Raw genomic sequence first — 16,601 nt, forward strand, 5'->3', positions numbered from 1 at the left:
GTTTCCTGAATATATACAACACACTGTTAAATGTCAGTTTAGGGAAGGGTCTACAGGGTGTTTAGGGTCTTACTACTAGATTGGACTCAGTGATCCGTCAAGAGCTGGGATTACAGGCACGCACCACCATGCCCAGTTTCAATTGCCAACTCAGTGCACCCTGGGGATGGGGCTGGCATGGCAGGCCCGGGGATCAAACCCCTGGCTGCTGCACTTGCTTGCAGGTACTTTAATCCACTGAGCTATTTGGCTGGCCCTTGCAATAGTATCTTAAAGGTACAATTATTTCATTTATATCTTTTAAACAGCATCTAGATTTTCTGCCAACTTGATTGGTCTCTACAAGTAAGCTTTAATAAAAAACAATATTAAAATGCACTGAGTGGGCTGGTGAGGTGGCTCAGTGGTCTAAAGCACCTACTTGGAACAAGCTAAGCTATGCAAAGCAGAGGGACCGCGGTTCAATCCCCCAGCACCACATACCAGCCAGCCCCGCCCCCTGGTGGGCTGAGCTGGCCACACACACACTAAATAAATAAATGTTTAAAAAATAAAAAAATAAAAAAATAAAATGCACTGAGTAATTTGATGTTCTCAGGAACCAGGAAAATGTCCAGCACAGGGGGACACTCAGTACAAATTAAGGGGCAATACAGCAAGAACAAAGAAAGGCGTTCACAAATCCTCTTCCTAAGCCACAACCACAAATCCAAACAGAACCATCCTGAACAACCCTGTGTATACTCCAGACACCAGCTCAGCCTCCACAAACTAAATATTTCTTCATAGAAAGGACCAGACTTCAAGTTACACCAGCACAGCAGACCTCTGCCACCCTTCCCCAAGGCTGTTTCTGGCCCTGGCTCCCATTCAGACAATGCTGTAATTCAACCAAGAGGGGCAGCTGTGAAACCAGAAGCTTCACCAGCATTGCCAGGCCAGGTCTGCTAGATGCGGAAGCACAGTCAAGTACCTGGCAACTCCACCAGCAAGCAAGACTCCAGCAAGGGCCAGGGACTGAACTTGAAGCTCTGGAGAAGGAGACAACCATGGAGCAACTGGTAAACCGCCCACATTAACATGGTCAACCAGACACAGGAGTGGGTTCGAGGCACCTGTGCTTACCTGGCCAACACAGACATGTGCAAAGAAGATGCAAGGGAACGGGTGTGAACATCAAAGCCAGGACAGATACCAGAAGGGCCTGTAACTTGGAAGTGAACCAGCCCATGTTCGCATCACCAGTGACAACTGAAAGCTTGACTGACTCGCAATCAGTCTTTGACCATTCTTTGGGTAAACATAAAATTATACAACCTGATCCTTCAAAGTTAGGCTTTAAGTAAAAAAGGAAACAAAAGCAAACAACAAATACAAAAAACAAAGCAGAGACATCAGCAGCCATACAGTATCAAAGATACAGCCTTCATAGTTTGGGTCCCCACAAGTTATAAAACAACAAGAAACAACACATCAAAGAATAGGAATCAGAAGTTGCTATAATCCACTCTCTGAAATGCTAAGTATTCAACAACAAACCTGGAAATATTAAAAGAAACAAAGAATAACGCAGGCTTGGGGGTGGGGAAGCAGCCAGCAGCTGCTGCATTTACTAGATTAAAGCTTCAGCAGAACTGTTATATGGACACAGATGTTTAAAACACTAAAAGAAAGCACACTTAAATAACTACTAACATATATATAATAATAAGACTCTCAAAAAGAGACTGAATATTAAAAAAAAAAAAATCTGGAGCAAAAAAGTGTAACAAATTAAATTAAAAATCTACCAGAGGAGCTCAACATTAAATTGGAGTTGGCACAAAAATCAGTACCATTCGACAGAAATTTTCCAATCTGAGGAATAAAGAGAAAAGAGATGGAAGAAATATGAACAGTGCCTCAGAGACCAGAGAAACAACAAACACATACCAACATCCAGTCAGTCAGTCCTCTGCATCCACAATCAACCTCAGATTAAAAAAAAAAAAAGAACTGTAGCTATACTGAACACATGCAGGCTTTTCTTGTAATTCCCTAAATACAGTACAGCAACTACCTTTACAGCACTCACACTGCATTAAGTATTACAATTAAGTACATGGAAGGATATGTGTAGGTGCATCATTTTTCATAAACAACTTCAACATCTGCAGATCCAGGTACCAGATGGGAGTCCTGGAACCAATCCTCAGAGAGCAAGGGATGACAGTATATGTGACAGGAGAAAAACAAGAGACAAAAAACAAAACAAACAAAAAACTTGAAGAAAAGATAGCCAATATTCCCTCAGATTTGAAGAACACAGAAATGGCAATCTACGCAAAGGCTTCAACAAATCTCTCAACAAAACAGAGAGATTCTAACACATCATATTCAATATGTTAAAAGATAAGGAGCAAATAAGCATAAAAGCACCATACAAGAAACCATTCATCTCACACATGGGGAAGAGAAAAAAAAGACCACCACAATAAACAACTGACTTCTCCTGAGAAATAACAGGCTGGAAGACAGTAAAATGATCAGAGTACAGACAAGTAAGAGCAAGGGCTCGGGAGATAGCTCAGCAGTCTGAAGTGCCTGCCTGGCAAGCGCAAGGACTCCCCAGTACTGCATGTCATGCCGGCCCCGGGCCGTGCTGGCCCTGCAACGGGGTGTGGTGGCACACGCCTGTAATCCCCGCACTGGGGAGTTGAGACAAGAGGATCACTATGAGTCCAAGCTGCACACCGAGACCCTGCACCAAATAAATAAAAATTTTAAAAAAAAATTTTTTTTGAAGACACTTGGTTGTAACAAGACCTGCCTTATCACAAAGGCTATATAAATCCTTCAGACTGAAGGCAAAGGGCACAGGATGACAACTTTATTCCACAGTAAAAAGAGAAAAGTGCCAGTACTGAGTTATAAGACTCTATTAATATTTTTTCACTCCTTTTAAAATTGTTAAAAAAAACAAGGCCACATAAAGCAGTAATTTAACACTGCGCACACACCTTTATAACATAAGAATCAATCATAAATACTGGCATAAAAGAGGAAAAAGGGAGACCCCAAGCAAAGTTTGAGTGTTTTATCTAAATTCAGTCAGTATTCTCAAGTAGTCATACATTAAAATGTATAATCTCTAAAGCAATAACTATGTAAAAGTAGTAAATAAAAAAAGGCCACAGAAATAAAAAGTTTAAAAAGTAAACAAAAGATAGCCACGAGTAAGGCAGAAAGGAACAAAAAGTATGAAGCAAATAGAAAAAAATAGCAAAATGGCAGACCCAAGAACACCGCTAATTGCATTACAGAGACCCAAATAAAAGACTGTGAGGCTGTAAGACAAAGCAATGACAACAACATGCTGTTCAGTAATGACATAATATAATCTATACAAAAGAAAACTTCAAAGTAAAAGGACAGGAAAACATACACCAAGCAAAACTCTTCACCAGTCAGATTCTAGAAAATCAGCAGGTAAAAAAGACAATAACAACTACCAGGCCAAAAATTTCTGAGAACTCTACCCGACTGCAGACTTGAAAGTGACTGGCTTATAGTAACACTATTCATACTACTAGAACAATCCAAACTGACCAATAAATATGGTGCAATATTGATATAAAAGAGTATTACTTAGCAATAAAAGGTAATGAAAATCCTGATACATGCTACAGTGAAGACAGACCTCATACTAAATGAAAGTTAAATGTAAAAACTATAGACGGGTAATTCTACATTAAATTTCTATAGAAGGTAAAAAGCCAGGAAGCAGAGAAGCAGATGCTGAGAACGGGAGTGTGGACCAGCTGCAAACGGGCTCAAGGCAATTTTGGGGTTGGCAGGCACGCTCTAAAATTAGATTGTGGTAAAGGTTGTCCACAACCTATTGCTTGCTGTCTTTACTACTATCATTGAATTGCACTTACACTAGGTGGGTTTTATTACATACACATCATATCATAATAAAGTCATACATTTTACAGTAGCATGAGTAAGGCAGTAAATTACTGTCTGAAGACTAAAAAAGGTTCTTTTTCTATGAAAGAATGTATCATAAAACACAAGGTTAATGCAAACTCTAGCTCTTCCAAGATGTAACATGAATGCTGAACATGTAACTTCTCACTCATCTGGCATTTGTTCCATCAAAGCATAGCAGATCAATTTACACTATCAACATCTAGAAGACCAAAAAAGGCTTTCTATCACCAGCTATGTAGCCATACATCTCTTTCTACGTGGTAGTTGAATATTTACTTGTATTTTGTCAAATATTTGCACAGCTGTCTTAATTTTCATGTGTAAGCCATTATAATCTTTATGTCCTCAACTATAAATTTTCTAGAAGATAGGGACAGAGCTACTAAATTCTACAACATATTCAATACATGAAGCAGGATCGCAAAAATCCAAATCTGTCCTTCCTCAGAAGGACAGCCATTGTGGTCTTTCGTTTCCAATATGTTTGATCATCATCAAATGCCCTTCCTGTCACTGGGAAAGCAAACACATGAACAGTTACTGATTCTCACGTTGTACGTGGGCTACATGCTCCCATTGGTATGCACCAAAATAAAGAGGGTAATGATTCAATGTGTCGCGAGAGACACTGCTTTCAAAAATATTTCTCTACTCAAAGAGTTATTACAAATTCAACTGAGTCTATTCTTCCACATTAAGTTGTTTTTTTTGGGTTTTTTTTTTTTTTTTGCGGAACGGGGGATTGAACTCAGGCCCTTGCACTTGCCACAGAAGCGCTTATTCCACTGAGCCATCTTCCCGGCCCCCACATTAAGTATTAAAACAGACAGAATCAAGCAGAAGAACCTGAACACAAAAGTATCTTTCCTCCCCTCCTGTCACTGTCTTGGACAGGAGCCTTCTTTCAATAAATATATTCTGCTCATAAAAAAAAAAAAAAAGTATCTTTTCCTCTACCGGCTCCCTTCCTACAACCCCTAATGTGACAGAAATAAAGAATCATTAGGATAATAGAGTAAGTGTAGTTGAGAATACTGAGAATTCAGACAGAACAGAAGTACAACTATGTTCCTATTTAAGCACAAAGTCTAATGTTTGCAGTGTGCTGAGAAAGTATCACACTTGTTCTACGCTCAAACCCCAGCCATCTACTCACAAGAGAAGAATTTTCTCCTAGGGTTTGCTTTCAAAAAACACTGCTTTAAACATAGGCTGAAGAACATCTGTTACAAGGTGTCCAACATAGTGTGACCTACTGTGTTGAAAACAGACTGCTATTAATATTACTCTACCATTCTGAGTTCAACATAGTGGTGACCAATGAAGACAGTACAATTAGAAAAGCAACAGTATTCTTTCTGGCAAAACAGCTGGTTCAGCAATAAGCCAGGCCTTTTGGGTAGAAACAATCAATTTTGGCATTAGAAGATAAAGAGAAACTGAATGTTTTGAGCAAGACCACCATAACGCTGAAGGCCCTACCTTCACCTTAGAACCATAACATGTGGGACTCCTTCTGGACCAAATATGAATTCAGTAATATGTGAATTCCCTACTTGCCAGCAGTAGACTCACATGTTAAAGCAGCAGTTCTCAGAGCTGGGGAGACAGCTCAATAGAAGAAGCGCTTGCCTGGCAAGCACAAGGGCCTGAGTTCAATTCCTGGCTCCGAAGGGAAAAAATAAAGCAATAGTTCTCAGTCTCCCTAGAATTCAATCCACAGCAATTCTCTACAGAAGTACAGGGCATTCTTATTCACTGTTAGGCAGTGACATGCAGAGCTAATCTTTTTCTTCAATGGCAAATCTAAAAGATTTGAAAAATAAGTAAATACTAGTCATTTAGACACAGATACACCTAAGCACAATAAAAATTCAACTCTGTATCAATTAAATGAGTGTAACTCTTCAGACGACCATGTCTTCATTTCATGCTTAGGGATTCCTATGTTATTTACAGTGATTCCAGTTAAACAGTAGCTAACTACTTATACTTTATATAAACTTCTATTTTAACTTTTTTTAGAACGTAGAGATGGCACCCAGATCGTTAGACTTGCTAGGCAAGTGCCCCATCACTGAGCTATAATACCAGCTATGTTTTGTGACTACTTCTGGACAACACCAGTCTTAGAAAACCTTCTAGAATGAAATTCATCACGCAGAATTTCTCAAAACAACTTAAAGATGAAAAAGGAAACAAAAAAAAAAAGAACTTCTCTAAACTTTTCACTTAAAAAAGTCAAAACAAATGCAACCATGGACTAAAAATAAGCCTAAAATAGCTCAATGCTCCAGTATATTTTTTAAGAGACAATAAATAAATAAGATACAGAATTTCAAAACAAGATGATAGAAAATTAATAACTGTTATTACATTGCATATTGTTATCTTCAAAGTAGCTGCACAGGGGCCAAGTAGGTAGCTCAGCGGTCTAGCACATGCCTGGCAATCACAAGGACCCAGGTTCAATCCCCAGTACCGCATAACCTGCCAGCCACTGAAACTGGGTATGGTCGTGCACATATATAATCCCAGCACTGATTTCTGACATTGCCAGTTAAACAGAAGACCCAATGCTATTATGGGCTACTGGACTCTTTTAGAATATTTTGCTGAGTTTACACACCTATAATATTCAATAATGGAACTTAGAAAAAATGGGGTATACAGATGAATGTCCATTTTGTATCTGTGTATTCAAAGTGGTTGGGATAGATATATAGTTACATTCTGTTAATGAATAGAATGATTTGTTCTAATGGTGTTTGTAAATAGGATCACAAGTCCGCATCTTGTACAGCAATTAACCACTAAGAAGAATATATGCAGTGTATTATTTGTTGAAAAATAAAAAAAATAAATAAAAATAAAATAAAATAAAAAAATAAAATTCATTCACTGGAGCCGGGGAGATGGCTCAGTGAAATAAGTGCTTCCTTGGCAAGCGCAAGGGCCTGAGTTTAATCCCCGGTTCTGCCAAAAAAAAAAATAATAATAATAATAATAATAATCCCAGCACTGGAGAGGCTGACACAGGATGATCACTATGAGCCTGAGCTGTGTGGCAAGACCCTGAACCAAATAAATAAATAAATCTTTTTTTAAAAAAAAAGTAGTTGGGCAGATTACCAAATATAGTCATGCAAAACTGATCAAAAAACATAAGCATTGGGCCGGGGAGACAGCTCAGTGGTATAATCACTTCCCTGGCAAGTGCAAGGGCCTGAGTTCAATCACCAGTTCCACAAAAAAATTAAATAAAAAAGAATTCAATGTTGCTTTCTACAAACTAATACAAATTAGTAGTACAATTACGTTAGCTATCGTGTATGTGCATGTGTGTATTTTTTGTTTCAATTTTCCTTGCCCTCTTTTCTCCTTTCCCCCTTCCTAGTTGTTCTTTCCTCTTGAGCAGTGTCTTTCTCTTTCACAATATCTACTTAACCTTTTGAATCTTCTTTACTCTTTCCATTTCTTATACGAAGGAGATAATGTGGTGTTCACATGTATGAGTCTGGTTTATTTCACTGATAAGTATGGTCTCCAGTTGTACCCATTTACCTACAAATACCTTGAATTTATCTTTTTTATAGCTGAGTAGTACTCCATTGCACAAAAATACATCTTTTTTATCCATTCCTTGACTGCTGGGCTTTTGGGTTGACTCCAAGGTTTGATTCTAATGGTGCTGCTATAAACATGTGCATACATATTACTACAGAATGACATTTTCAATTCTTCTGGAAAAATACCCAGAAATATATTGAAGAGCTGGGTTGAATAGGACTTTTAATCCTAGTTTTTTGAGGAATTTCCACAGTGATTTTGCCTGTCTCTACTATCTTTTTAATAAAAATGACTTTTGTCAAAAAATTTTGAGAAGAGCTCTATTTGATTATAGGTTTTGGTGCTTAGTCAACAATGGCTAACAGTAATACTACTTATCTTTTACAATTAGCAATTATTAACATGCAAAATATCACATTCAAAAGAATACTTATATATTAAAAGTATTAAATGTCAATGAAAATTAAGGAATTTATTCAGAAAATATTTTTCTATGTACTACAAAAAACAACTTTAGCCCAGATTTGTTCAAAATGCTGCATTCTAAATTTGGAGCTTAAAAAATGTTTTCATATAACGGATTTTATGCACATTATGTATCTTTCTATTCTACAGTAAGATAAGAATATACCTCACCAGAACATATTTTGTACAAAGACATTCTAAAATAAAATCACTACTTTGGTTAATCATACTATTACATTCTATATTTGTTTTCAAAATTTAAAAAGCATTTGGCTAATGTTAATAAGCATTCAAAAATGCATCAAATAAGCTCTCAACATGAGCTAAAAAACAATTATCTACCAAAAAACAGGAATAGGTTTGCCATACTAAATCTATTCTAATGTTAATACTATTCAAACTAAATAATATTAACTCCTAGTAATATCAGTGGCTTTGTATCTATAAATGTATGTGTGTGTGTATGTGTCTGTGATCAGCAAAAAAACTTTGCTGTGAGGCGCTGAACATCCTGTAGACCCTTCCCTAAAATGCAAAAAAAAAAAAAAAAAGCAAGATAAGCCCACAAATTGATAGCAAATGGAAACATTGATCTTAAATGAATGCTACAAACCAGGTGGGTTTCTCTTATTTGAAATAAGAGTGGAAGAGGAGCTAAGAGATAGTACTCATCTCAGAATTCAAACCCAGCACTTCACTTAATTCCACTTGAGCTATGATGTCAAAACACGTTATAGCAGTTTAATATAATAAAACGAAGTCCTCAGTTTCCTGAGATCTAGATGGAGTTAGAAAACACTCTGCTCATTACACACTGTCAAAAACAAGACAAAGTTTGAGTGAGTTTAACTGGAAGCATGACGAGGTAGCAACCTGAGGAAAACTTCTCTCAGTCTCTTCTGCAGACCTTGCAGCCCCACATTCCCAATCCCTGAGCAGTCAGGACAACACTGGAATGTGTCAGTAACCAACACTGAACAAGTGTCAGTCTCCTTGTGCAGCAAAAACTGCAGCAGAAGGTTTTACGTGGGTGTTCCTCTATTTCCTGGGTTTATGAAGCACACAAAACCCATGAGCTTGAAATAAACCAGTGTTTTCACAAAGTTCTACCGCTCCTCATTTCCCTGTGTTAGCTGCCACAGTATCCAGTCTTCACACAATATCTGCACTTCACAAGGAAACTAACCTTCCAGGAGTCCCCAAGACCACAGAGCAGGTCTGGTGTAGCCTGAAGCCAAACTCTGCTTTCATACCAATTAACGTATCAAAGGGATACCTTCAGGAATTCTATGATAAAACTTCATTCTCAACCTAAATAATAAAACCACTTGGTTTTTCTGCCCAGGCAATTAAAATTTTGTTTCATCACTAGTTTCTTAAGCAGAGATTAAGATTTCTTATCAAACATCAAAAGAAGCATTTCTATTTCCGGTTCAAAAAGATAAACAAGTTTCATGACAACAAATCATCATAACCTTCCAGTTTGGTAAAAAGCTAACACATCTAAACAGTCCTCTGTTGGACACAGATGACCAAAATAGTCTCCATCAATTTATAGTCCAGCTACAGTGGGAGATCTGTGAAGAGCAATCAGGATGCAGGATCATAAGCACAGTAAGACACACATACACATAAAAACAAGCCTCACGTTTGTAAAGGAGCAAGAGATTTTGATAAAGGGAAAAGATAAAAGGTAGAAAGGGAAAATATGAAGAGGTAAAATTTTTGACAGAGACATTTGCCACACAGCGTAAGAAAACATAATGGAAATGGAGAGGGGCAAGACGTGCAACGAAATGGGTAAACCCTCTTTTTCCCCCAAGATTTGAGACATTCACATAATAACAGAATCACACATACAAAAAAAAAAAACCACAGAAAACAGCCCATTAGCTGGGAGTGGCACTATACAACTATAATCCCAGCTTTTCGGAGGCTGAAGCAAGAAGACTGCTGTTAGTTCAAGGCCACCCTTGGCTACACAGTGAGTTCAAGACAAACCTGAATTATACAGGGAGACCCTGTCTCAAAACAAACAGACAAAAACAGCCCTTTATGCTGGTATGACTGGCACAGAACCTCCCAGCAAGTCAATGGTTTCTTTGTTCCATAATACCCAAGAGTCCAAGCAAAGACTCAGGAAGGCCAGGGAGACCACCCCTCTCCAAAGGAGCCATCAATAAAGAACGACTGCTGAGCAAGATGGCACCATGCGGAGCTGCTTCACCAAGAAGCAATTGGTGAAGTGGGGGTGTGGGAGTGGATGTTTGATGTACCACAGCTAGAGACCCTTCTTCGGGCAATCCCGGACAACAGACCAAGCCTTTCTTCCAAACATAATGTGTTTCTCTCCTACCTTTCCAAAATTCCTGTTTAACTTCAGAGGATGGACTGTTCTTAGAACTTGCCACTGCCCCCAACCCCACACTGTGTGAACAGGCTCCAGGGAAGCAAAGGTACTGTCTGGGTTTTTCGTTTGGCCAAGGGCAAGAGACTGAGTTTCACTGCACCAGAGTCATGCACAGTAGACACAACCCCCACCAGGTCTACATCAGTTTCAAGTATACCCCAAATTTACTTCCTACCTAAAGGTATCAAGTCTCACACTTTTCTACTGAAGAACCTCTAAGAATACAGAAAACTCTTCCTCTTTGGGAGAACACAACCTGTGCTCAATTTTAAAATCCATGCAAATCCTGTAGATTTACCCATGATAAATCTCGGCACTGTGTTTCTCATACTTACCTAATATATTAATATCTGTGCGTGTATACCTGTACACATATACTCACACTGACACATGCATGTTTTCCCCAAGTAAAATTCCCAGTCCAGAAAAACAATGATATTTTATAGCTCTGCACACCCACAGGGACATACCCACTCTAGCTGAAGAACCAATAAAGCTTCTTTTTTTTTTTTTTTTTTTTAATGTATTTGGTACAGTGTCTCACTTTACAGCTGGGACTCCTAGTGATCCTCCTGTTTTCAGCCTCCGCAGGGCCAGGATTATAGGCGTGCACCACCATGCCGGGTCTCAGTGGCCTGCTCAGCATGCCTAGGGGAGGGGCCAGCACAGAATGTGCTTCTGGGAATCAAACCCCTGTGTCTGTGCTTACTTGCCTAGGCAGGCGCTTAGTCCATTGAGCTACCTTGCCTGCCCAAAGAACCAATAATAAATCAAAGAAAGATTATATTTTAAGAGTTAAGACGGCATTGGAAGATTAATAAACATTTAAGATTTTTCTAAGGTTTCACTCTTAAATATTTAATAACCAAGTACAAGACAGATACCCTTCCCAGACTATTTTCCATGGAGGCCTAAAGGGAAGTGATGGGTTTTGAGTGACCTCCGCCCATCACAGCCATAATGTGGGGATCTGGGCTGTGATTCCTGGTATGCTTTTCTGATCTGCCCCATCTCATTTCTAGTTGTATGAGACATGTCTTGTATAGGTCCAAGCAAAACAAACCACTGTAAGCCTTAGCCTGAGTGTACTCATTCTTTCAACAAATGTTCTATGCAAACTGGAGCACAGCACCCTCTGGAGAGATAAACCCTAAAAGCAGGAGTCAGTGCTCTAGAGACCAACTTCAGTGACACTTCACCTACTTGTAGTAAATCAGACAAAGTCTCTGCTTTATAAAGTTCAGATTCAACATGAAGATCGTTCAATGAGAATCAACACCGGCTATGAGACACACACCACAGGCTCAGCACCAAGACCCTAGAACATAACCTACTGTGTGGCCAGTCATGTTAAAGTTGGACACATACAGCAATACACACTAGCAAATAACTATGCTGTTCAGTTCTATATTTCCTATGCTGTATCACTATAGTTTACTTCTACTTTATTTTAATTCTTAAAAAAATCTTTTATGTGTGTATGTATGTATTTGGTACAGGGTCTCACTATGCAGCTCAGACTCGTAGTGACCCTCCTGTCTCAGCCTCCTTTGGCTGGGATTACAGGTATGCACCACCACACACAATTCCAGGGCCCACACGGCACACCCAGGGTTCCGAGGCCAGCATGGACTGAAGCCGGGTCCCTGCGCTTGGACCACCAAGCCATCTCCCCAGCCCTATTTCTACTTATTAAAAAAAAAAAAGTTAATTGTAAAACAACTTCAGACAGGTCCTTGAGGGGGGGATTCCAGCAAAAGGCACTTGAAATGACAGCTGCATCCATGTTATTATCCCTCAGGAGCCAAGGGGACAAAATACAGAGGAGGAAGTCAGGGACTTGGTAAGAGCCGTGTACTGGACTAAGCCAATGTACTTTTTGTCTGTTTTTAAAAAATGAAGCTTAAAAAAGAAAACAAATTATGATTTAAATGTTTACAGAGTAAGTATATCAAGGAAAGCAATTTTTGTACAACTGTAGAATTCATGTTGTAAGCTAAGCACTAAGCATCAAAATTACTTTTTAATTTATACAGTAAAACTGTTACAGTAAGCAAACGTTACTTTGCCCCTGAAGAAAGTGACACTTTTCATCCTGAGTTCAGGAGCCTGGAGTAGTGCTTGGCCAAGCACTTGGGCCTCTGTAGTCACTCCCACTCATCTACTGACTCACTCAGAACAACTTCCGTCCTGCAAGCTCCATTCATGGTAAGAAAGGTGCACCACTTTTTTTATCTTTTCTATCACATTCTTACTCTAACTTTTCTATGTTTAGACACGCAAATACTTCCCTTTGTGTTCCAATCACCTACAGGATTCAGTATAGTAACCAGGTGCATACTTCTGCAAAGTAGGAGCGCGAGATGCTGTGCCTCATTCTGCTGCAGGCTAAGCATGGAGGGCTGAGTCAGTACACTCTATGACCTCTACACAACCCTGAAACCACCTAACAGCACGTTACCCAGACCGAGGCCCAACCGTTAGGTGACACATGACTGTATTTCATAAAACCATAAAATCTATTCCGCAAAACAATTCTGGAATTATTTGCTTTAACCACTCTTTATAATTCCATGTTGTTACCTACTAAAGTTAAATATAAAAGACAATTGCCCTCCCAAATGATAGAATACATTGGGATAATGCAAATCTTTTAAAACAAAGTATGCTTATTTTTATAAAATTGAAGTATCTCTTCACATTTAAGAAAAAAAATTCCTTTTTCAGTCTTTGTATAAAATGTGCTGTTATCCCCAGTACCACAAAAATAAAATAAAATGTGCTGTCACATACATTTTTTCCTGTTTGTTTTGTTTCCTTTTTTGTTTGGTACTGGAGATTGAATCCAGGGCCTCACACATCCTAAGCATATCTTCTATATTAAGTTACCCACCTTCACTTTTTGTCTTTGTAATGTATCTTACAGTGCAATACAGAAATATTTCTCCAAAAATGTATAGAAAAAGATGTAAACCTACACATAAAATTCAGTCGGGTGTATTTTCAACCATTCACTTCAGATTCTTCAATCTGAAGAAGCCTTGTTAAGAAATAATTAATCTCAATTTTTAAGAACACCCATGAATGGCTAGGGCTCACCAAGTATCTTCTATGAGATAGGAACTGCTCAGGGCAAGTAGAAACAAATGAGAACAAGGGCTGGCCACGAAGCAGGGTAAGTATCTCATGACCTCCCATTCCTGGCACCAAAGATGTATTTTACTGTGAGATGTGTTATAAGCCTTACTTCTAACAAAGCAGAACCCTACCTCTTAGATTTCTGGGATGAATCTGTTTCGTTCGAGGCATCTTCTCAGATTCAAGAGCTCCTTTTTCTTCTCAGAAACAGCTTGAAGAGCAGGTCACAAAAACGTGGCTCCATAAACACAATGTACATCAATTAATCCACGTGCTAAAAATGGAAATAAAGAAACATTTTATTACCTTCAAAGAAACACATACTTTAAAAGTTACAGCTTAGAACACCATCTAACTTAAGTAAAAACCAAGCTGGGCAAAACCTTACTTACTTAATTAAATACAAGATAGCTGTCTTGCCAATATCTGGGCCTTCTCACTAAGAAAACATTAAAAGGAAATCACTGTCCCTATCAGAGTGAAAAGTTCGCTTTGTGTTTTAAAATAACTTTACCAGCTAGGCTGGTCAGGCTACAAAAGGGTTAGGCTGCATGCAGTCCATTTGCCCATTCGTAAGAGTGGTGCACAAGCGGGCCAGCTTACCCTAGGGTTTAGTTATTGGGATTATGGCTGCTCCCCATTAATCATCCTCCCTTCCAGACTCAGGGTAAAACTGCGCTTTCTTCCCTTCCCTGTGCTAAGGTGCAACAGGCAGCCAGTTCTAGCTAATGACTTGTGAGTAGAAGAGAGACATGCTTCTCTTCCAAGCTAAAGCATTCAGGCATCAGAACAAAAGGACTACAAAATTGTGCCCCCTCTGACACAGGACCAGCACCTTCCAGGTAGCAATTCTGACCACAACTCAAGGATTGAACTCCTAACAACACCATGGTCACAAAGCAAAAACAAGAAACAGTCCTTGGTTGCTTTAAGTCACAGAGGTTTATGAGTTATTTGTTACTGCAGCAGAACCTAGGCTGCCCTGAACCATGCATTTTTAAAACGTGATGCGAAATACAATATGCTGAGCTGACAATTATCTTAAACTAAACCACCTCTTTTCTCCCTGAGCCACAGGATTCTTTCAAAGGGATCCCAGAGCTAAAATATGAGTTTTAAATTTCTACAATAAAGCTGATAAGCAAAGCCCATTAACCTGGCACTAAATATGAAACAATGTTTAATCACTAAACACACAAAAATAGAAAATGAAATTGCTTTGGCGAAAACTTGTCACTGTATCCATTACTATGCAAAAAAGAGTTTACTGACCCCCTAGGTACCTCTGTAACTTTCTACATAGTGTCTAATTTAATCCAAATAACTGAGGAAAGCAGATTTCATGTTCCATTTTATAGAGAAAACCAAAACAAAACAACCCCAACCGGCTTTGAGGAAAGTTAAGTAACTTGCCTAAGATCAGCAATTAAAAAGAATGTAGTACCTCAGTTTTTCTCAGTGTTTACTTCCTTAGAGAAGGTAACCTACTCTAGAATTTGTTTCTTCCAAAGGACTGCCTGGCTACATACTTTGGTATCAAAGTAGCCTGGATTCAAGCCAGGTTTTACCCCACACTGTGTGGCCTTATTCCGGTACTTAACCTCTGTAAAGATCAGATTCCCAACTGTAAAACTAGGAATATTAGCCACTTTAGAAGGTCGGTATAAGGACTAAACAATGTAGAAGCTTTACCCGGGGGAAGAAAGAAAAAAGAAAAACAAAAACTGAAACATTAATTCTCAAGAAAGCCTATACAGAAAAGAACAAACCTAATATTCTACTGAGGTTTTCGAAATTTATGGTTTCATTTTACCCAAGAGGACTACAGCTAACCTCTGTATTTCATTCCTCATACAGCTCTGTCGACATAGCAAAATATACTCGCAATTGTAAGCAGCAGGAGGAAAAATACAAAATATGATGGCCAATACTATGTATGTTTCACTCTATGCTCAAAAAAAATAAACACTGTGCTTAAAAAATGATATGGCTCCCCCCACTCCTTCACTGAAGAAGCATCCACTATATGATCTAGGGAGGTTCTGATTCAACAGCGATTTTAAAGACATCAGAGTCAAATACATCCTTTGCATACTCAGCTCCATTTCTTGCTAGGACTTTTAAATGATCACTGTATTATGAAGTTTTAAAATCATGAACTCCAATTTGTAATCCAATCATGTGATGTTACCCGAGCAGGGGCATAAATGTAAAATATGCAAATTGCCAATCCGTAACGGCTTTCCGCTGCCCGGTTCCCTGCCTACCCACTGTCCCTAGCTGTCCATTCCACATTTAAGTCCTTGCGGGGGGAAGTGGTTATTTCCAAAGCACTGTAGTGACTAACGCGAGGGATAGACCGCTCCTTCACAAGCACAAAATAAATACTACATGGAGCAAAAACAGGACACGATGAAAAAGTGTAAAGACAGTTGCAAGGAGAAAAACATGAATGAATGTGGAGGGCGGAGCCTGGGAAAACCCCTCTGCAACGCTGCACTGAACAAAGCGCTTCGAATGCCAGGAGGAGGGGGCAACGAAGTGCCAGCTCGTGAAGCAGCCTGGAGTGGCTGCGGAGAGCAGGAGGAGGCGGAGGACGAAATGAGGCGAGCGGACGCGGCGGCCCCAAGACTCCTCCTCGCCGCCGGCGCGCCTGCCGCCCCCTCCCCTTCCCGGGCCGCAACTCCCGCCCGCGCCCCGCGCCCCGACCTGCGCCCCCTGCCCAGCAGCGGCAGGCGCGCGCTCCCAACCTAGCCCAACCCGGAAAGAAACTACCCAGGTGGCCGCGAGCAAACAGGCACTTGGAGCAGAGCTCGAGAAGGAAAGCGAGCCACAAAGCCGGGAGCTCGGGCAGCGCGGCCTGGTCTCTCTCACCCCCGCCCTCGCGCAGCGTCTGCGGCTGGATCGCGGGGTCGCTCCGTACCTGCTGGGCTCGCGGCACCGCGGCTCGGGCCGCTCGCGCGCGGCCGGGCGCCTGGAAGTGGCGAGTGACACCCGCGCGCAGCCACCCCCTGCAAGGTCGGCGGCGCCACGCACACGCGCG

General features: G+C 40.0%; 1 protein-coding gene across 3 annotated transcripts in view; it reads right to left on the minus strand.

The window, feature by feature from the left end:
• Positions 1-16,601, minus strand: part of Hivep1 (human immunodeficiency virus type I enhancer binding protein 1) — a 163,795-nt gene that overhangs the window by 143,848 nt on the left and 3,346 nt on the right. For 2 of the 3 annotated variants that reach the window (XM_023712080.1, XM_023712078.1), the window contains exon 2: positions 13,690-13,832. In XM_023712080.1, the coding sequence (XP_023567848.1) occupies positions 13,690-13,729 (40 nt within the window). In that variant the 5' untranslated portion in view covers positions 13,730-13,832. Of the gene's footprint in view, positions 1-13,689; positions 13,833-16,481; positions 16,558-16,601 lie in introns of those variants that run through there. The other variant, XM_023712079.1, reaches the window with a different exon arrangement.

Source organism: Octodon degus, unplaced genomic scaffold, assembly GCF_000260255.1.
Source record: "Octodon degus isolate 3935 unplaced genomic scaffold, OctDeg1.0 scaffold00023, whole genome shotgun sequence".
Lineage (NCBI taxonomy): Eukaryota > Metazoa > Chordata > Mammalia > Rodentia > Octodontidae > Octodon > Octodon degus.